At 45.7% G+C, this 22,951-nt stretch overlaps 1 protein-coding gene across 1 annotated transcript in view; it reads right to left on the bottom strand.

Annotated features, from left to right (window-relative positions):
- SMAD6 (SMAD family member 6) overlaps positions 1-22,951 on the bottom strand; it is a 72,223-nt gene that overhangs the window by 38,678 nt on the left and 10,594 nt on the right. Inside the window, exon 3 of the mRNA XM_065412254.1 lies at positions 22,480-22,557. Coding sequence (XP_065268326.1) covers positions 22,480-22,557 — 78 coding nt within the window. The remainder of the gene's footprint in view (positions 1-22,479; positions 22,558-22,951) is intronic.

The following is a 22,951-nucleotide window of genomic DNA, read 5'->3' as shown; positions in this document are numbered from 1 at the left end:
CTTTTGTTATAGGCTGAAGAGTGACCATTCATTTCATGCAGTGATCTCATGAAATAATTAAATCGTTTCACGTCTAGTCCACTGCACAGGACAGTTTGGGCAGAGGTTTGTTGGGATTGGTGCCAAAATTTGAGGAGCTGTAGCTTCAGCCCACATTTTCTGTGTTCTCCAGCATCTAAGTTTCATTGATAAAAGTTTCTCCTCTCACACCTGTGCAAATCAGGAGTGAAGCCATGAAGCGCGGGAAGGATCAGGCACAAAATCTCATTGTAGCAATATTTAGAATGGGACAAAATGGTGCCCTGATGCAAGAGGGTTCGGTATAGAGGGGGACAGATTCTGTTCTGATTTACAATACTTGCACCGCCATTGAAATCAATGGTGTTGCAAGGCGAAATGGAGCCCTATAGGAGGTGCATCCATTTACACCAAGGTTCAATTAGGGTTTCAGATTCTCAGACAAGTGACTAGAAGCCAGTCACCCCATCTTAAGTCAACGTAGTTCCATTTCAAGGGAGAAGTTGTTGTGGTTTGGAGGAAGAGTGTGTCAACGTGCAACAAAACAAAAAGTAAGCACCCAACAAACCCCAATATTAAACGGTTCCTACTTGATCTTGTCCACTAAATGGCAAACATTCCATTGGCCAAATTTCCAATTTTTCTACTTCCAGTTTCCCACACCACCTTACTATGGATAAAAAACAGACCGACTATGCATCCCTGTCATACGTGCAACATATGTGCATGCATGTGCATATATGTGCGCGTGCACACACACACATATTTACTTTGCAGATTCTGGTTGCAATTTTCCAAGTGCCTAAAGAATCTAGATGTTCAATTTCTATTAAGAATGAGAATTGGGCATCCAAATCCGTAGGTGGCTTTGAAAATGTAAGCCTCATTTTTCTTTCCTGAAGATTTGAACTCAGCCAGTCACTGAGGCTTCCACCAAAAGCAACAAGCCTCACGGGCAGCGTATCTCAGGGTCTAAAATACGAAGTGTGAGTGAGCCTTTGAAGCAAACCCCTTCAAAGAAGGACACATACCAAAAGTCGCTGAGGTTTTCTGCACAAACAAATTCAGTATGGCAAGAGCAAAACTAATTTGCAAAGATCTTTAATGTTAAAAGTTTCAATTGACTGACCCTTTCAAGCACAGCTGAATTCAATTCCAGCCCGAAAGATTCATATCGCTGGTTCTGAGTGGAAAACACTAAGGGTATTTTAAGAATATATGGCCATAATTACCTGAAAACTTTAAAAAGCCACTAACTTTTTTTGTTTCATAAAGCAAAGGAGCTGCACAGAGTGTTTCCATTCTAAAACCAGCTCTATGTTTGTACATACTTGTGCTGACATTTCCCTTTCATTAAAATAGCTCAATAAGGGGGGAGGGGAGGAATAACTCTCCATGCATATAGGATCTTTACCTTACTTTGTACTTGCAACGGAATTTCCTTGATCTCCTTCAGAGTGGAAATTTCCATAGATCTCAGACTTACACTGCATGCAATTCACTTTGGAAAGTGTCCTGCAGTATGGCAAAAACTGGTTCCATCTCTTTCACTTGTTTCTTTTTGACAGGAGATGGGCATAAATCTTTCCAGAATGGGCATAAATGAGTTTAGCTAAGAGAATACAGATGTGACATTTTATTCACTGGGTGAACATGCAGGGTTGGAAATTTCCCAGGAAAAACTAGTTTAATACCATCTTAAACCCAGTTTAAACCGGAAAACTGGGAACAATAATTGGATCAGTGTCCAGCAAGTTCAGCAAGCCCAGAATGAATCTTTTCATACTTTGGATGCATCCATTCAAAACTGCAGGACAGGCTTGGTCTGCCTGCTAGGCCACAGTTGGTCTTCTGCTGCAGAATGCTGCATGGCTAAATGCACCTGGACTGAGTCTGCAACTCTGCTTGCTTCTGACTGCTTAATGCTTCCAGCCTACAACTCTGCATTATTGGCGTTTTCATGGAACTGAACGTGCTTGACTTTTGTTTATTACAATATTGAAAACTGAAATAGGAGTCATGACGTGCGTAACTTCCTTGATAAAATACCAAACCAAAAATGTATACAGACATTCCGATGTTCAATAGTCTAATTACATATATTAGTATCAGTCCCACTTGCAATTTTACTTTAAATAAATAAATAAATAAATAAACTGGGGCTCACTAGTTTTTCCCAGGGCGGTAAAAACCACCTCTGGTAAATAGCATGCCATCCCTGTGAAAACGCCTCCGAAGCACTGGTGTTCCCAGAGGTACACTTGAAAGAGCTGCCCTGCCTCCATGCCAAACACAGTTGTGGATTAGGCCTGCAGGTGCCTGGAGGCAGGGAGGAGCTGGAGGAGAAAAGAGGGATGGGGAGGAGACCGCTTAATACTGTGCAGCTGGCTACAAACAACAAACAGTTGCTTTAAACGGTTGGCAAAAAAACCTTAAACCACCACTTTATGTTGACGTATTCATTCTTGCCAGTGACACATCAACCTGTTTGGTTAATAACAGCAGAAAACAGAAACTTTGCCTTTCGTTTCACTTGGCAGGCCACAAAAGTTTGGACTCCAGTTTTTAAAAAGGAGAAAGTTGACGATACTTTTGCCAGGGTCCCCCACACTGTACATTGTAAGCCACAACGCTGACTGTATTTAGAGACGGGCCAAAAAAACCACCTTTCCTCCAAACTTCTGCACCCTTCGTCATGTTTCAGTGGGTCTGAACGATCTCTGGTTTCGGTTCTGCACCCCCACCTCCTCTGCCTACCTCAGGTGCTGTTAAGTCCTAATGGGAACATTATGGGCCAAATTCTGATACCCCTACACACAATGGGTGATATCCTGGCTCCCATCCCATGGCAAAACTCCCATGGACTTCAGCTGGGCCAGGATTTCACCCACAGCTTGCTCCACATTGGGTTTGACAGCACTACTCAAGGAATCAGATATTACTTTGGTGTGAATAAGGGTGGAACAAACTAGCCCTTACTTAGTTTCAAGGGGACCGATTGTGGAGTAAGATGGAGCAAGGATTTCAGAATCTCGCCCTTAAGAAATTACTTGTCTTTTAGAACTTATCTCCATGAGAAAGTTGCACCAGTATCAGTGCAGTTAAACCAGTGCAAGTGTTGAGTGGAGACTCTGATTTCTGTATAAGAGCAGCTTATTTCAGTTTAGCTTAAGTTGATTAGGAACAGGTCTAATTAAACTGGTATGTGTATCACAACACACGAATGTTAAAGGCTAATAATGCAGACTTAGGTGTGTGGACAATATGTTCAATATTATGGCACCAAATAGAGAAGTCCAAGTAGAAAACTATATTCCTAACAAGTGATATTAGCGACATCGTCCCCAGAAGTAGCCTATATATTCATGAATGTTATTTTTGCGTGGTATCTTAAAAATAGCAGTTGTTAGTAAATATGTAGCATGCTCCATCCACAAAGTTCCTAGCTCTGTGCTCAGATCCTTTCTCTGTAAATTCAGAACGGGGGAAATTTTCCCTACCTATTAATTTTCTTTCTTCAAGATCTACTACTCCAGTCCAGGCTCAGGTTTCTGAACCAGTACAGAAGACTGAAGAGACAACCTCCTTATAGGGAAGAGTCAAGTGTTTGGGCCTGATCTTCAGCTGGTGGAAATCAAGGTAGCTCCATTGACTTCAATAGCTGAGGATCTGACCTATTTTCTATTTTATGCATATGGGTCACTCCCTACAAGAATATCATTAAAGGCTGGCTGAGTTGTACATGGTGGACATCCAATATACGGAAGAGGTGATTTAGTCAAACACAACTTACTGGTCTCATTACCAGGAGTAAGTGGGTGACATTCCATGGCTTGCCTTTTGCAGGAAGTCAGACTATCCAATGGATCCTTCTGGACCTAAATTCCATGAATGTAGGGACAAAAACTAACGTGTAGCTTGTTACATGTGTAACATGTAGTGTGAATGGCAGCTGTGAGGGTAAATGGGAGCGCAGTTTTAATGCTCAGAGATCACAACTATAAAAGATGCTTAAGGATTCAGGGGCCCGATTCTGCCCTTGTGTACGTACATACTTCTCCTGTTGGCCTGGCTGGAAGCTGTGTAGGTGTTCTCAAAGGCAGTGTTTGGCCCTAGTGAACAGGGATAACTTGTCATTCATTCAGAAGTGACTAAAAACAGAGCATGGGGAGTTTACAATCCCAGTGGTCAATGTTTGCTTTCTCTGCTCCATGTGTACTGTTGAGGAGCAGCCAGGGATGTTCACAGATTACTGAGCCTCTTGGCTGGAAAGGATGACTCAACCAAGTCATTCTCCGAACTAGACAAACTCACATTTTCCCGGCGTATCGCCTCACAAACAGACCGTTGTCTGAATCCAATGCTCTGACAAGAATGGAGAACAAGTGTTCAGTTGTCGAGGGTCACGCTTTGCAACAGTCACGAAAAGGAAGGAAGGAAGGCAAAGTGCTGCGGATTGGCACGTATGTCAACCTGGCACCTGTGAGGGCAGAACCTCAGCTGGTGTAAATCAAGGTATCCCCGCTGAATGGAGCTGGTCCAGCTTACATCAGCTGAGGATCTGGCTCCAACGTTCAGAAGTACATATCCCCACACTGCTTTCTGTGCAACATGGAGGGAGCCCCTTCTCTTCGATCAAGGAATGTTTGCGGTTTGTTTGTTTTTAATAGGCAATTATTTGAAGCAAACTGTGTTAAAAAACAAAGAAAATGGTCAACTGACTTTGTTTTGTTTTTTAAAAACAAAGCCTTTAGCATTCTTTGGCTTTTCCTATGGAAAAAATCTCAAACTAGGCCCTAATAAATGGAAAGATCCGAAAAAGAGTTGGCCTGCTGGAGCATTTTGCCTCCCCAATGGGCTACGTAGATAAATCTGACACACTCACTGCTAGAGCACTACACGGCTGCTGAAGAACCCGTTCCCAAGCCCAGGTATTTCAGAGGAGGTTCTTCTCAGACATGATACAGCTTTTTAAAGGGGGTTTGTTCTTTTTGAAATCCCACTGGTTAATAGTAAGCAGGTGACCAAAATTAGACAGGTGCTACTGCCCTCCCAAGCGAGCGACAGTCCATGTAAGAGGGAATTCATCGGAGGACATCACAATGCAGGAGAGCATGATGCCCCAGGAGTGCAGTGGAAAGGTGGCCGCTGCTATGTGCTATCAGGAGGTGTCTAGCAGCAGGAGAAAGGCTCATGCCTACTCTTCCTCCCCAAAGGGTGGGGGCAGTGGAGTGGGGAGGGCAGAAATCCTCCCAAATAAACGAAGCAGAGACTGTGAGGTTCCAGGTCTACAGCCAGCCCAGCTGAGACTCAGGGGCCCACTGTGATAGAAAACATGGGCCGCGGGGGCACTGGTGAAACGGCAGCTGGGAGGGGAAACGGGAGCTGCTGAGTTCAGGAGCGGTGGCGGGAACAGAGAGGCAGAGAGCAGACTGTACTGGGAAAGTAGGGAGCGGGGCTGAGATGTGTTGAGAGGGGAAATGGTAGGAACGGAGCTAGGGAAAGGGAGAAGGTTCCTTACGGAGCTAGGGAAAGGGAGAAGGTTCCTTACGGAGCTGGATCAAGGATGAGAGACCTCCAACTAATCAACTACCCAGCTCAGCTTCTGTGGCTTCCCAAAACGAAGCATGCTGATGTTGCCTCCCTCCAGCTGCAACACAAACTAAGAAAAAAAGAACCAGGAAAGTCACGACAAGAACACGACGATCCTCATTCCACCCTACCTTCTCCTCAGGAAGGGCCATGCAAATTAGGGACAGAGTGTCTGCCTTCAAATCTCTCTTTTTAGTACGCAGCTTTGGATAAGACATACACAGATCCCAGTGACTTCAAAGTCATGCACACACTTCCACGTCATCCACGACAATAGGAAAGGGAGGTAAATGGTTTTAATAACTGCTGACCCCCTTCCACGCTACACAGCCTGTTCGGCCAAGCGCAGAAGGCAACGTAAGTCCCAGTGCAGCTTTGCCTCAGGCCATGTCTACACTACGGACCTATATCGGTATAACCACATCGTGCAGGGGTGTGAAAAATCCACACGGAGTTATGCCGACCTAACCCCCGGTGTAGACAGCGCTATGCTGATGGGAGAGCTTTTCCCGTCGACACAGCTACCGCTCCTCGGGGAGCTGGGTGAACTACGCCAATGGGAGAAGCCCTGCTGTCGGCGGGGTAGCATCTTCACTTAAGGGGTACACTGGTGCAGCTGTACTGTAGCGCTGTATATGAAGACATACGTCCCAGTGTCATTTGCAGCGGAGATGCCCCAGGTGGTAGCACGGCATACTGCAGCCACATCAGAGTCCGAGCATCCACAATGGAACATCACTGTCGAGCTGAATAGAAGGAGAGTTTCAAAAGCTTCTCTGCTACTATGACATTGAGCCTGTCAATTGTCTGGTGTTCTCTGTGCCGGCGTAACGGGGCTAGAGGCTAGGAAGGCAGTGAATAATCCCCTCACCTGAGTGCAAAGAGCTGGCGGAGCTGTTCTGAGACTGCTACTTTAGACTACGAGTCAGAGTCATCTCCATGGTTCTGTTCCTTCCCTCGCAGGAGAGAATGGAGAAGTCACATAGTAATAGATCTGCCAGCACTGTCCCTCCCCCGCCTCAAGGTCCCCTCTGCCCACAGGGAAAGCACATGCAGCCGGGCCTCACCCTACAATGGGGGTGTCTGCCCTACATACAGCCCCTGCAAATGCCACACAGCAGAACCATAGGCGCCGACTCCATGGGTGCTCCGGGGCTGAAGCACCTACGGGGAAAAATTGGTGGGTGCTTAGCACCCACTGGCAGCTCCCCCCCCCCCCCCGTCCCAGTTCACCTCTGCCTCCACCTCCACCTCCTCCCTTGGGCGCACCGCGTACCCGCTTTCCCCCCCCGGCTCCCCGTGCTTGCGCCGCGCAACAGCTGATTCGCGCTGCAAGCGCTGGGAGGGAGAGGAGAGAGAACACGGTGCGCTCGGGGAAGAGACAGGGCCAGGGCGGGGATTTGGGGAAGGGGTCCAATAGGGGCAGGGAGGGGGCGAAGTTGGAGCAGGGACTTTGGGGAAAGGGTTGGAATGGGGGTGGGGCAGGGGCAGGGAAAGGGTGGAGTCGGGGCGGGACCAGGGGCGGTGGGGCGCGAGCACCCACTGGCGCCAGGGAAAGTTGGCGCCTATGAGCAGAACCACACTGGTCCTGCAGCCCAATGGCCATCTGCCCTCAGGAAGGGCATGGGGAGACAGGATTTCCCCCTTCACAGAAAAGGGATATTCTGCAATCTGCTGATCCAATGACTTCAACTGGGTGTCTCCCTTTCACACCAGCGGAGAATTTGACTATTTGGTTTTCTACAGCACCTTTCATACAATGTTCATTACAAACCAAGGAGTTTAACGATGCTGGTACAGCAATGGCATAGGTCAGCACGGCAGCTCATCTGTGCTCAGCAATTCTTACACCCAGCTTTAGACACAAGAAAGAACAGGTTTTATTACAAAAGGGAACATAAGCCTGGAAACCAAGGTTGCTCCTTTGTCACAACAAGCAGCTTGGAATGTTTGTTTACCTCCATTTAGACACTGACCAGAAATCTCAGCTCAATCGCTCACTGAAGGCTGGCACCTCTGATGGACTGCCACCCTTTGGTGCTGCGCTGCAGAGCCAGACACGGGCATGACCCAACACCCTGAGGTCTGGCTCGAAGCCAGAGTTTTCTGGGCCAGGGAGAACGCTGTTGCCAATAGATCCATGCACACACAGACTGTTGTGTGCTAAAAGCAAAATGCTTCCAAAACTGTGAGCAAACTGACTTCAAATGTTTTTAAAAAGATATGATAAAGTTCAGCCGAGGGGTTGGCTTTTGGGGGTTATTTTAAACTGCATCTACTTCCAGGTCTGATGCTGTCAACAAATTGAACTCCCTTTCTGACTAACTAAACTGACATTCAGATTCCCATCAAGGGCAATAAACCAAGCCAATATATCAAGGAAGGGGCTAGCAGAACAGCCTGTTAACATGCTCCAGGATTTTATCGCTGGACATGGTCTAATCCCTGTTCCAAACCAAGGAGCTGTAAAGGCCATTACAATTCAGCATTTAGTAATTTCAGAGGAGGTCAGCCAAGACAGGCATTTCCATGCAAAATATTTTTATACTTACAAGAAAACCAAACAGCAGTTTTCATCAGTCTTAGTGCTGATGGCTTATTGCACAACTCTTCTTACCGCAGCAGGTCACTCCAGCCCTCCTTTCTGCTTGAGGGCTGTGCAGGTACTTAACCACAGCAACGCTTTCTTCAGATTAACCCTGGTACCCTCTTTCTGAGGGAAGCGCCTGAGGCAGGAATGTGGGGGACAGGAAATGCAGCCCGCTGCTGGGAGAGAGCGCTAGAGAACGCTGGCGTTTTACATACATTCTCTACTTGCGGCTTCCATTATTCTGCAATTCTTTGCCTCTCGGGGGCAAGATATTTCTGAGGATATTTGCATAGTGGATCACTTTTCTGGCCAAAGGTGAACAGTGGGGAATAATAAACACTGCCTTGATATTAAAGGATAGGAACAAACTTCTCTGGACCGGTGCCCTGTGGACGGGGGCCATGCATAATGGAGGCCAGAAAGCACATCATCATATGGCTGAGGATCCCAGCAAACGGAACCAACAAAAGCGCTATGTCCACACTGCAGTTAGCCAACGTGAGCGGCACTGGGAATGGGCGGTGGAGGCACTGCCTAAGTCTGAGCTCCCAGGATGCACTATACCTCAAACACAATGCCCCTGGGAGTGCAGTCGCTGCTACCCACAGCATACATTCCCCTCCTGAAGCCAGCTCCTCCCATAGCCCCCATGTGGAGGTGGAATGGGGCTCTCCTCATCCCCTCTGGAATGCCCAGCCCCACTGCAGGCACAAGCTTAAAGCAGACCCTGTACAGAAAACTAGGAGTCCCTGCTTTCTCTTCCCCCTGACTTGCACACCAACCAGGGCAGGGCATAATCGAGCAGGGAGGTGGAGATACAAATAGCAATGCGCATGTCTGTAGTCCCCTCCAACCCAGAGCCAAGCCTACTCTGCCAGTAAATTTAGCCTGTGGTCCCAGGGAAGCTAGGCAGTTCGAAGTCTTAGGCAGCACAGCCAGAAACGGTAAGGCCTGTACTTGTCAGCTGCTTAATCGCACAGTAAAATCCACACAAATATCCAGTGTTCCAGAGAGGCAGGTTTAACTATCAAGATCTCTGAAGAACGGCGGATGTTTTCCTGGAGTCACTTTTTTTCTTTTCTTTCCAGTTTGTCTTAGGAGGAGGAGGGAGTTTTTGTTGTTTTTTCCCCCCTTACTAAAACACGTCTCACACCGCACACCCCTTTTAGATTTGAGCATCCTCCAGAGGTGAAATGCTGAGTTAGCTATCGGCTTCCAGGAAAGGAGGTGCCTTTGATGAATACCAAATCTACAGGCTTCAATCGTTTCGGTGTGCGCCACGCTTTTAATAAGTTACTTCCGTGGAAAACCTTAGTAACTCAGTTATAAATCAAGCCTATAAACACTTCTCCTCATCAAAGCACCAAAACAAAACATCTATGACTGTAACTCTGAATTCTAACTTCTCCCTACCAGTTCATATCAGAAGCCAGAATTTCTCCTTCATACCATTCACCATTTTCAAAGGTTGTAAATAAGTTATCTCCAGCATTCAGCAAATCCATTTAAAAAGCAAAACACACACACACACACACACACACACACAGAGAAAAAAGTCAGCTCAAATGAAGATGTCCCATCAGACATGTACTATTTAAAAGACACAGCGGGAGTTACATCAAACACATTTTTACTACCTAGAAAGTCACATCCAATTCCTAACAGGGAACAAGATAGTCATGTTTTGGCTAGAAAGACTAAATTCATTTATTTTTAAATAAACTTGTTTATTTCCTGATGTTTCCTTTTTAAGTGTGATGCTTAGGTGCTTGAACAAACGAGGGCTATGATTATTCTGCGATTCAAGGTCAAACAACTAGTCAATGAAACAGAGACAAAAACATAGTTTATCTGGGTGTTGTGCTTTCTCAGAGAACGTCTACATGGAAAACATTCTCGCTAACTACTAAAACCCGCTTCCAATTCCAGGTAAGAGGGGGAGGAAGGGTAACTGTTTTGTCTTTTTTGTAAAATGACCAATGAACCTTCACTTCACTAAGCTACTTAAATGGGAAAGTCAGTCCTCAAGTATTGCCTGTCTCGGCTATTTCACCTGTCCAAGCCAATGTCTTTCTGATTAGACAAATCAGCTTTGTTGAAAAACAAAGTGCTCTTGGAGTTGTCGTCTGCAAATTCATACAGGCATCGCTGCACCAGTTCGCAGTGAGTTCTGGTTTGGAAGGCTTCCTTTGTAAACGTAAGGGTTAGAGAATTTATTTCTTTGTAAATCACACATGAGATTCTGGAGCACAATGATGCAGCAATTTAAAAATTATCTGGAATTATGTGGCAATGTACCCATGATTGCATTCTGCATGGTCCCTGGGTATCCCATGTAAATCAACAGGAGCTACATATGCATGTCTGAATGTAGAAGTGTGGTCTGCGGGGTAGCTCTGATATAGTGGATTTGGCCCAGGCAAAACGCTGATGAGACCTAACTTTGAGTGCCAATTCTACCACTGACTGTTTATTTGACCCTGGACAAGTCATTTCTCGGCATCTCGTTTTCCCATTTTTTAAATGGAGACAATGGTGATTTTCCACTTTTGTAAAATGCCGTAAGATCTATAGAGAAGTGCAAGCAATATTTATAATAATGGGAAAGGAAGCACGGCCCTGTGGTTAAGGCACTGGGCTGGGACTCAGAAGATCTCGACTCAATTCCCAGCTCTGTGACAGATTTTCTGGGTGACTCTGAAGTGCCTTGGTACCACATCTGTAAAAGTGGGGTAGGAATCCTCTTCTTCTAATCTTTAGACGTAAGCTCTTCGGGTCAGGGTTTGTACAGCACCTAACGCAACGGGGCCCTGATCGAGGCTTCTAAACACTATTGTATTAGTGCTACCACGGTCACTTACCCTACAAGATGTGCTGTCCACACAGATTCCACTCTTGGTGCACATGCAGCCCCATGCGTGCGAGATCAGATTCTTTTTGAACAGAAATGTCCACGGAGGCCCCGCCCTCTGGGAGCTGTTGCAACTACCGTAGCCTAGGGCATAGGGGGCAGGGCAGCCTCCGGCACCTCTAAATTCCTTCGCCAATAAAGAATCCCATATGTCAGGCTGCCAAATTAGCAGGGACACCTCTCAAAGAACCAGAGTTACTGTAAGGTAAGTAACCATTCTTGCGTCTTCGAGTGACTGTCCATACAGATTCCACGCCTGATGATTAGCAGGCCATAACCCATGCTCAGAGGCAGGTAAGAGGAGTTCTATTTAAATATCAACTGAAGGACCAATCTGCTCTAGGAGCCTGCCACAAGGCATAGCAAGTAGTGAAAGAAGGGACTGAACTCCAGGTCACCGCCCTATTTATCTCAGTCAATGGGACGATATTCAACGAAGCTGCAGATGCCACCTGGGTTGAGTTAGACTGAGACCTTTCTGCAACCCATTGAGATAGTTTTGGGAAGGGTATCTGCTGTCCTCTCATTTGTTCTGCAAATGCAACAAATAGTCTGGATGAGGCTCTAACGGACCCAGTCCTGTCTAAATAAAAGTACCAGGCTCTCACCACACCCAGCACTGTGTTGTCGTTGTTTGCACTGCACATCCAGAACATACACAGTTCCAGCTAATGGAGGGTCATCCTCTTGTCTCTCAGCCTGTCCAAGATCGGGAAGTCCGGTACCAGTCCCACAGCTAAATCAGCTAGTGCCGAGAACCGTCCGTGCCATCTGCACCCAAGCCACCTTAGTTGTTGGCGCCAATAAAATGGGCATGGATATTTTCAGTGCCACTCAGCACTGAAGTAGGTTCTGCTGCATGAGCGGAACCAGGGGCAGCACAATCAATGCTGCGTGACGCGACCACCTGTGCCGATTTCCAAGTCTCTGCCTTGAGGCTCTTTGATGTTGGAGTTTTGGGGAAGAACTTTTGTCTCCGGGGAGGGGGGGGGGGTGCATCTGTGCATGCCCTGATCTCTGGAGCATTGCTTCTGATGGCCTTATCCTGGCTCAGCGCACAAGTGGTGGAACAGTGAAGCTACTGAGCATCCTGTGAGCACAGAATATCGTCATCATGGCTCACGGAGGGGAGGGGGAAGCCACCAGGGAGTGTAACTGACCATGTGGGGGAGGGGTGGGGTGGGGGGCACCAGAGAGTGTAACTGACCAGGGGGTCGGGGGGGGGGGTGTTGTCTCTCTGGTTGCTTGCCTGGATCGGAAGACATCTGCATTGATCTTTCTCAGAGATGCAGCCTCAGAGATGAAGCCTTTTGTGCGCGTCGAGAGGATTTGCACACTGAACAACATGCAGGAACGCGCCCTTCTCCTAGGCATGAGAGGCAGGGCGAGTGCCCGTTATTTATGGCATTATTGTGTTGAGGATGGACTAATCTCGAACCCTGGAGACTTAACTTGGGCCATTTGGGGCATATGTTTGGGGGAGTCTATACCTTGCACAAAGGGGTGAAGTCCTAAAGTAGCTAGGCAATAGAACGTATCTAGTGAACTGACCACCAACTAACAGTAACTCGGATACTGTAGGGTTCTGTCTCATAGCCACCATTGCTAACAAGGAACCGAGAGGTGGTTGAGGCCACTCCACCCTTTATAACCTTGGCTACAGCGGTCGCAAGGGCTCCCAAGAGGCTGGTGTGGCCCCAACAGACACTGTTGTTCAGAAAGAATCCGGTCTCGCATGCATAGGGCACATGCACACCTACTGTGCAATCCGTGTGGAAAATCAGTCGGGGAACTATTATTATCATAGTTTGGCCCTAGGGTACAAAAGCATTGATTAAAGAACCTCCTCCAGGCAGGGAAAGTGTCTTTTATTTACCTGTAAAGCACCATGCATGGCTACTGTAAGGCCTTATGATAGTGCGCAGGGAAAAAGATGCCAAGTGGACATGGGTCCTACAATATACAGGTCCATGCCATGGTCTTCCTCCAGCTGCCCCTCTCGGCTCCACTAAAATGAAGCTGGGAAGAATGCTACTCTTGGCTGAGTTCCCTTTCCAGCCTTTCAGCAAGAAGGATGTGGTGCAAGAGCTCACGGTCTCTGCATACCTGATTGTGATGTCACAGCCAGGGAAATTTGCCCTCATCCCAGCCTGGAAAATGCCCTTCTCAGGAAGCCAGTAGGATTACGTGATTACTTCCTTTTGGCCACGTAAAAGGCAGCCGAGCTGAGAACAACAAACTTTACTTGATGTTAGCAAAAGCTGGAGAATTAACGGATTTCATTATACACAAGTATCTTACTGCATCCACAATGGAATACTCTGAAGGCCCTGCACACTCGACATGCTTATTTCCCACAGGCTACTAACACAGCTCTATTTAGGTTTTATTTCAAAGAGGAGAAGGCTGCGGGTAGGCCCATCGAAATCAGTGGGAATTTTCTCACTGACGGCAACGGGAGAAGGCCTTAATTATTCACCTGCAAGTTTTGTGTGAATACTTACTTACACGCATGCACAAATGACGGCAGACACAAATACAAGGTGGGTTTTTTTTTTTTTTGCGCCCCAATCGGTGATGTGTTGCAATATTTAAATGCAGTAACAACTGTGCACAGGAATTTATCTTCTGCAGTCTGCTATTGATTATAGGGCATATAACATTCAACTTGATCTTGGGAGCTTTTCCTTCCATTTGCAAATCATACACCAGCTTATATTCATTAAGTCCAATGGTTCCAGCAGCACATTAACTTGGCACTAGTGGACCATCCTATATTATATTATATTCCTTATTCCTACACTAATATAGTGGGCTCTCTTTCTATGTTACTAAAAGTCAACCAAGCCGCACAGTCTATTGCTGGTTTTTCAGCCTTCTCTTAAAAAACAAATTTCATTCATAAAGTTATCATCTAGGCCACCTACAGAGGCAAGTACAATTCTAAACCCAATCCAGACGCCCATCAGTGTCTTCCCTTAAACCTGTTGGCTTTTGGTGTATTTAATGTCGATCCAGAAAGACTTTAAACTTTTGCTGTAAAATAAACTACAACACCTGGATTTCCCTGCCACCTGCGTGTTCCAAAATATTATACATGCCATATCACAGACTTTCCATAACTTTCCTTTTAAAGATTAATTAGTTATCTGAACAGTGATTCACCTTGTTGTATGTAAGTGTTGGCTTTGATGTCAATTCCAGACATGGTAAAAATTTTGTATTAACAAAAACAAAGTGAAGGGACCTTACTGTTTTGGGTTGGGTTTTTTCAACTTACTGGGAAATGATATTGCTCAATCATGCTCTGTGATTTTAATTTAAAGGTTTATAGAGCTCAATGGGCCATATGGGGAAAGAAGCCAAGAATTATTTTCTAAAGTAAACTGGAAAATAGATGCACTTTATTTCCCGTTGGCAAACTAAGACTATGGAGGGAAAATATTTAATATAAAAACATCTGACAAAGCACCTCCAGGATGTATTTTTTTGCATCAAAGAAGTAGCTCTTGGCAACGAACACGCTACCCTGACAAGAAAACTTTTTAGCCGAGCCCTGATTGTTATAGACTGCTCAGAGTGAGGAGACATGCCAACTAACCTGAAGTTAAATATGAAAGAAAAAGGAAAAACATTACAGGCGCAAATAAACATCTGTCTATGATTAACCTGGACGCACAGACATGCACTGGCTTTTTCAAAACGAACTCGGTGTCTTTTAAAAAAATGATGCAATAATTTTACTATTTAAGACCCTGATCCTGCAAATGCAGATGCCCCATGGAGCCCCAATGAAATCAAAGGGGCCCTGCATGGAGCCCCAGTGAAATTAAAGGGGCCCTGAGCACAGCAGGCTGTCGTACGTGGTAAATTGCAGGATCAAGGCCTAACGCAGGGAGTAGTGACTGTTGCCTACACAAAGTAATGGAGAGCCTGGTGCAACAAATGATTTAGTCTATTGCCACAATCCCAAATACAGAGCGAAACGACAGCAAGAGGAGGAACCAAACTACAGAAACAAACGTTTCACCCCCAACAAAAAATTTGCTCCCGGTTTAATTTATGTGAAAAATAATATCGGGTTTTCTATTAACAGATAATTTCACAATCTCTCTTCAAACCTGGAAAGGTTAATGTTTGCCCAGTTTCCACACACACCCGCCTCACATATTTAGAGGCTTTTCTTTTTTTCATATTCCTAACAGAGGAGATCTTCATAAATTTCCTTCTTAGCACAAGTCCTGGCAGTCTTAAGGGAGGGGTGGGGGGTGAAAAGGGGGTATTCATTTCTCCAGTCAGTTGGGACTCAAAATATGTTCTCTTACGTTCATCTTCAATGCTTGCTGAAAGCAGAAAATACCATGCCCATTGCTTTGTGCTGAAGGAATTGCCGGAGTATTGTTTTGTGTTGCAATTCAGGGGCGTATTCCTTCTTGAGCGCTAGGACAATTCCATTTCTACAGCCTCCCTCCTTCTGCTGCCCCATTCGCACACCCACCTACGTGTCACCCCCATCCTCAAACAAATGCACTGACTTCCCAGCCGTTGACAGGGCTAGATCAAAACCGCCCTCATTGTATTTAAAAACCCTTCACAGATTTCCTCCAAGCTGCTTCATAGCCAGTCTCTCTCGATTCCATTCCTTGTTCCTCTGCTAGGTTAGCACTGGCCTCCCGTCTCTGTCCCTCCACATTAGTGCAGGGTGAATAATTTGTAACAAACCATTTATTTGACAACTCTCACCTCTTGTCTTTGGGAGCCGTCTGCAAACAGAGCTGTATTTTCTAGACTCTACCCCTTATTCAAAATGTTCATTAATTTCCACAAATAATTCTTTGTCTGGTGCGAGCATTTGACATTCGAGCTGGTCGGAGCGGAGGCAGGGAGGCCACATGGTGAGCTTTCTGCGCCCTCGAATAAGGATTCTGATGTGAACAGCCATGATCCCAAAGCTGAAATCTGCTTTTCACGAATATGCTCACAGTACTAACAGTCACCGTTTCAGATACACCTTCCCGCCAGCACACTCAACGTCTCTGGGACGCAAACTCATCGGGGTGGGAATGCAGAAGTGAATAATTTTAAAATCCAGATGAACACTTGCGGAAAATTTTCTGTTGCATTTGCCCTGCTCTGCTCCACAACATCTGCCATCATTAGCGCGAGAGCCTTCTCCTTTTCAGCTCCTGCCACTTGCAGCTGGCTTCCCTGTCTATCTCCCCATCCGCCGCCTCTCCATTTCATTACAATTCTCGGCCCATAACTCGTCTTTTCTCCCGTTCCTGTAGCTCTGATCTTCCCCCCTTTGCTTTTACGCAGGATTTAACTCAAAATCGCTTTGACGCATTGTACTTGACGCCGCAAGGTGCTTAGTGCCCCCTGAGTCAGAATACTGACCCCAAAAGTCCACACAGGAATACTCACCCCACAGGAGCTTGAGGGTGCGCAACGTTTTGCAGGATGGGGCCCAGAGGTTATGCAGGATGGCCTGGTACAAAATAAAACTGAATTGCATTGCATCAGTATTCATCGTTTTACACACACACACACACACACACACACACCCCTACGAAGGGAATAAAGTTTCCCTTTGGACAATATTGACACCCAGGATTAGCACTTTGCAGCAAACACTCGATTCTCAAAGGAATTTCCATAAGCACCACGCAAAGATTTATACAGGCCCCGATTAAGAGAGAAATAATGAACAGGCACGTAGCGACACATGAGACAAGTTGTGGGGACTAGCTGCTCATGTTGAGAGAAAATGGCCTTCACAGAAGCTTGGCCCTGACTCTTGCATGGAACTGGGCACCACCCACTACTCACTGAACAGTTTCCGTGGAGGCACACAGACCGATCTCCGTCTGGCATAGTGTGCGCACGCTGGGCTAAATGTCCCACGGCCCCCTGCACAGGAGTGAATTTCACCCATAGTTACTGCAAAGCTGATGCCAGCCTGTTTCTGCATCGAATATTTATGCCCTTCTACTGTTGTTCCAAACGGAATCTAGCATCCCAATACCTCTGCTTGCTCTTGACGCCCCAAAGGGCAGATAACTGCTCCAGGCTCTAGTCTACCATAAATAATAATGAAGACAATAATATTGTTCACCTTTCACCCAAGCAGATCAATGTTTTCAAATCATTAATGAACATATGAGGTCCCTGTGAAGTATACGTTATTAGCCCAATTTTATAGATGAAGAAACTGAGGCATGGAAAAGTGAAAGGGAATTTGTGAGTCACTGACAGCACCAGGAATAAAAACCAGGAGTCCTGACTCCCAACCCCAGGCTCTACCCACTAGATGACATTTGCTAGCCTGGGAAGCCAAATTAAAGCTTAAAAAGGACTGAAATGCCAGAAGACCCAAGCACCACGATCCACTGAACTGGGCTCAGAGCCTCTGAATGGGGATATTCATATGGAGATGATGGAGGGGACAATGCTCAGCTCCTAGGAGTGGGAGTGGGGTTATTTGTTATGTGACCAAGCTAGGTGCATGTCATCAAGCTGATTGGCTCCATTCAACGCACTGGGGAAAGAACGGGGATATGTTGAGTACTCAGAGTAAGCTCCAAATGGGACCCATCTTGAGTGGTACCTGAGCATTTGGAACCCCTGCTGAAGTTCCTGCAAGTTACAGATGCTCAGCCTCATTCAGGATTTGGGCCATAGGGAACGTAGTCAGATGATGGACTGAGAACTGAGTGACAGATGGGCCCGTTAGAAACTCAGATTTGCTGTTGAAATACTAGAGATGCAAAGCTCTAAGAGAAGACTGGAAAACTGCAGCATGCACAATACTAGGATAATACCCCCAACAGCCACTACTCTTCATACTGCATATAACCGTCCAGACTCCAGGAGGAGCTGACACCCCCATTAAATTAGAACGGAGGGTCACTGTTCACATGAATTTCTTACAGCTGGCTAGCTGGACAGACATTGCGCTGATGTCCAGCCTGCTGTGTGCTTGGGAGTGGACAGTAATGAAATGCCAGGCTATGGGGTTTTGAAAAGCTGGCTGTACAGGAGACGGCATCCCTCAGTGCTCAGGGACCTAGGAAGGGGAGCAAATTCCATTGCCCCATGGACCATCCTACACAGCGCCTACTGCAAGGCACGGCTCCATCTGCTTGAGCGTGCCACGGCAGTAAAGAACCAGTTTCCACAGCAGCGCAGCCCTCTAAATGCTAAGCAAGTCTAACGGGTACAGCAGCTTCTTGGCATTTCAAACAGGAGCCAACTGTCTGGGAAAAAAATTACTACTAATGTTCCATCAATGATGAGTCACGGGGCTGAGGTTTTGATTTTGGACTGTTGGTGTTTTTTGTCCTTTGAACTAGCAGGCCCCCACCTTCTCCCCGTGGGACTGCAAGGAGCCCAGGGGTGAACATCGCAGCACTGCGGACCCAGTCTGGAGGTTTGCTCTCTGCAGTCAGCTAGGGTGGGATGCTGCTCAGCTCCGGTGCAGAGTGTTTCACGCACAAGTGCAAGGCAAATAGTAGTGAGCAGGGCATTCATGAGAGTACGGCAGCACAGCTGCCAAGCTCCCCATGACTAGTAGCAGGAGAGCAAGTCTGGGGCGGGGAGGGGGAAGAAGCCTGAGAAAATAGCACTGTCACGCCCATCCCTTTTCTGCCCTTTGACTTGCAAGTAAGGGAGTGGGCAAGGAGAGCGTCGTCTGCTGAGTACGGAAGATTGCACGTTGTTTGAGTTTGACTTCACTTGTGTTCATACTTAGCATCCGCTCACACGTGCACTGGAGCATGAGCAGCCAGCACACCCTGCCGCGTATCACATAACGATCACGGCCCACAGCTGGGTACTGCTCACACTGAGCGGTTCTACTAGCAACACTTACGTCATTCTTACCAAAGTTCCGACCTGGCCCATCACTGGACCAACCACACGCCCCTTCTCACGACTGAGCCATGTGGCACTCTGCACGTGCGTGCATGCGCGCAGATAAGGACTTGATTCTGAAAAGCGCTGAGCACTCTGGTTCTGATCCAAGAAGGCACTTAAGCATATGCTTAATTTAAGCATGTGTACAAGTCTCTCTGATGTTCTCAGGCCACTGCAGGATCAAGACCTACTTGTCCTGTCCCCCCACCCCCTGAAACACAGGCCTACAACAATCAGCAGTAATAATATATAGCAGGGGAAATAACTACAACGAGGAAAATACGTGACCTCTCTTTATACTCCCTAACCCTAAATCTGCTGCTGCTTGAACTAAGAGACTGGAGACTTTGGAACCAAACATTCGTATTTGCCTTTTCTGAGCAATCCTAATCTTCAAAACCTGTCATATCTTATCAAGAAACCAGAAGCAGCAGCCCAGGCTCCAGACTACGCTGTCTTTACGGGTTGCTTGCTCATGGGAGAGTACACTTGGCACAGCGTTATCCCGGAATAAAAGACTTACTTTACTGACCAAAATGTTTTAAGTCCCAGCTGAGGGAGGGTCCAGGGATTCCACTGTTGTGTGCATTTGCATTAACATTCTGCACAATACATTTAAGAAGCTTTCCTTTATACCTTGATAAATGTCTATGATTTTTCCAGTGCAATCTTAAGAAGGCTTTTGATAAACAGAAAAGATAAGATTAGCTTTTGGGTGTCCTTTTCCGGGCTATGATTAAGCCACCCATACTCTGCAATTTTCATAGTGGATTTGCTGGTTCATTAGAGACTTTTCAAGATTCCTAGGATCAATACTGTGCTCATGAAAATAAGGCCAAGTTCAAAAGGAGAGCGGTTTTGTTTTGTTTTACAGAGATAACCATTTGACTTCTTGCTAAAACTTCCTGGCTAGAGGTTCATCAGCTAAACTAACAACAGTGAAGAATGGACCTCTTTGTTACCCAGAAACTGAATTTTGTGGTTTTAGTAGGAAAAGCATTTTTGGTGATCAAAGCTAAAGTAAAAAAATAGTAGTGGCTTGATGCTAGATCCAAAGTTTTCTTATTTTTGGAACAGGAGTTAAATGCACACTTCAGTTTCTTAGATACACGGAGAAGGCATGGCAGACATAAGTTTTATATATCATTGCATATACGTAAGTTGCACCAGAAACTAAACAGAACAAATTATGGCACTTACATTGTTCTAAGTTACGTTTTTCACTTCCTGGTTGACAACACGCATGGGTTAACTTCAATGAAACTCTTATCCTCTATCTGTGATCATGGCCACTGGGAGACAATAAATCACCTAGCCCCAGACTCTTATTAAGAGTTGCACCATTTGAAACTACACAGAGGGAGAGAAGTATCCAATTTCAGTGCAACCCTGGTCACGTTATCATTATGTTGTTCAAGTAAAAGCTAAAATATCTCTTCTACTGCGGAAAACCTTCCAGACGTCCAACTCAGATAACACAGTAACTAAACCAATACCATCCATAGGAGCTCTGTTTCTAAAATTAACGGTTATTATCAAATTGCCATAAAAGCTAGGGACATCGGAAGCATTATGAACTTGTACACAGCACAAGGAATTTGTTAGAAATTGCAAACATATATTTATTACAATGAAACTCAAAACAATCCCAACTCCCCGCTATCAAGTTTTCCCCTGCTATGGACAATTGACAACAGGCACATTGGATTCAGTATGTCAAAACACCAAGACGTATTCAACTGTACCAAAAGAATCCTAAAGGGCAATGAAAATGAAAAATGTATAAGGGAGACGTGCTCTACCAACACCATGTACCTCTTCAAAATGCCATGTGGTATGGAACTATTTAAACGGCCTAAGAAATACATCGCTCTCCCAAAGCTTGTGATAAACTCTTTGACAAGATAAAAGGAGTAGGGCGAAGAGGCAGTCTCCTGACACTATTATACAGGCGACAGCACCTCAACTGATATTTTGATTATTCAGTCCCCTAGGGGGAGCCACAATTCTCTGATGATCTTTAAGATGTCTGTCATCCCAATAACCAGCAAAATCGGGATTAGGAAAACAAAGGGACAAGAAAGCTCATACCTTTTGGTGTATTTAAAAATTGAGCCTTGCCAATCTGTGCTAGCCTTGTCACTGAACGAAACAAACAAGACTAATCTCGAATACTGCACTACATGTGAGCTGCATTAACAGCCACTACCAAAACTAATTAAAAGTAGCTGTATCTTTCAGATATGTAATTGTTCAGGTGTGATAAAACAGTACTACTAGGCAAAGGAGCCATAAGGACTAGAGCAGCAGCTCCCAGACTTTATTGGTTCATGAACCACGGTTTTAAAAACTGCTGTGAATGGATGGAACATCAAGCTCACGTATCATTATGGTTTGGGAACACCTGCACGAGAGGATATACCGCATAGGGCAATCACAGGCTGGCCAAGGAATGAGCAAGTTGACCTAACAGACATGAATTCTATGATTCTGTGAACTGTTACAAAAGAACGCTCAAGGGACGCTCACTTCGTCAGTGCATGTGCCATTGGTAGAACATGAAAGGTTTGCCAGCCATTCCGCCAACATTTTATCCCTGCTGTCTGAGGTTCACCATCAACTGTAATACGTCATCGTTGGCATAAAAACTAGGTCTGAGCCTGTGAACAGTGCTCTCCCACCCCAAATTTACAAGCTGAAAGAATAGTTCGGCCCACCACTCTGCTGCAGTAAGTGGAGTTACACCCTAGTTCCTGTCCAAAGCAGCTTACAATCTAAGTCTCCAAGCCTACAAGTCTTGCCAGCAAGTCAACCTCTCGGCCTATGGCCTACGTGAAGCCCCGTTAAAATCAATGAGGTTCCGTACAGATGGTGGGGAGCCAATTCCAGAAGAATGGCCTATGGGCCTGATTTTGCAAACTCTTGCTCACTGGCTTCAACAGGACTGTATGGGATAGTAAATTCTGCTCACCTGAGCAAGCGTTTGCACACTAAATCCTGAAACACAACAGTTAATTCATGCTGTAAATATTCACCAGGGACAATATAAAAAACTCCATTAAATCTGAACTGCCCGTTCATTCTTTTTATTATAAAATATCTGGCGCTTAGAGACCATTCTTAACTCCCCCTCCTGTGTCAAGGTTTGAGTAGGATCTTTTAACAGTGGGTGATTTTATCACCCTCCAGAGTAGGAATGGAGTTCCTGCCCTAACTCCGAATCTCCTTGCTTTTCCAAGCGTGCGTCAGACAATTAACAACATTTTAATACAGCTTGGAGTTTGCGAATAGCTCTATTCAACCAACCAACTTGAACAGCCCCTTCGATTTTTTTCTGTTTTCCCTGAGAATCTCACATACAGAACTACATTTAATTCTGCTTTTCTGCTAAAACCAGCAAGTACAGCTCCAACACAATAACCATTCAACTGCTGATGTGTTAAGGTCTGCCAACCTGAGAATTCTCCCGGGGTGGTGTTTGGTGAGTTAGTAGCCTCTGTTTCAGTGTAAGACAACGTGGAATCTGATAGATCTGGAAAACAGAAGGAGAACATTTAGTACTTTTGTGCCACAAGCGCTGTGCACCCACTCACAGACATACTGTGCCACTTTGCCTGCCCACACCTTCCAGAGTGAAGCTACTTCTGACCCAGGGCGGAAAGTAAGTGCTTTACTTCTCTTCTCTGACAGGCAAAAATGAAAAGTTTCAATTGCTTTGACCACAAAAATAACTACAGTTCAGTTGATTAAACAAGTAGAAACTTGGTGCGTACTGGATAAAGTTACGTTAAGCCTCTAAACAATTCATAGTTACTATACTTAATTATCACCATTAAAATTCTTGAAGCTGTTTATTCTTGCTTCTTTCCTTCCTTCCTCTTTGCTGAAGCTAAGGAAACTTTGTTTTAACAAGTTAAGAGTCCTTG

The sequence above is a fragment of the Emys orbicularis genome, chromosome 10 (genome assembly GCF_028017835.1).
Source record: "Emys orbicularis isolate rEmyOrb1 chromosome 10, rEmyOrb1.hap1, whole genome shotgun sequence".
NCBI classification, from domain to species: Eukaryota; Metazoa; Chordata; order Testudines; family Emydidae; genus Emys; species Emys orbicularis.
The sequence above is the reverse complement of the archived record's forward strand: the minus strand, read 5'-3'. Positions and strand labels throughout refer to the sequence as shown.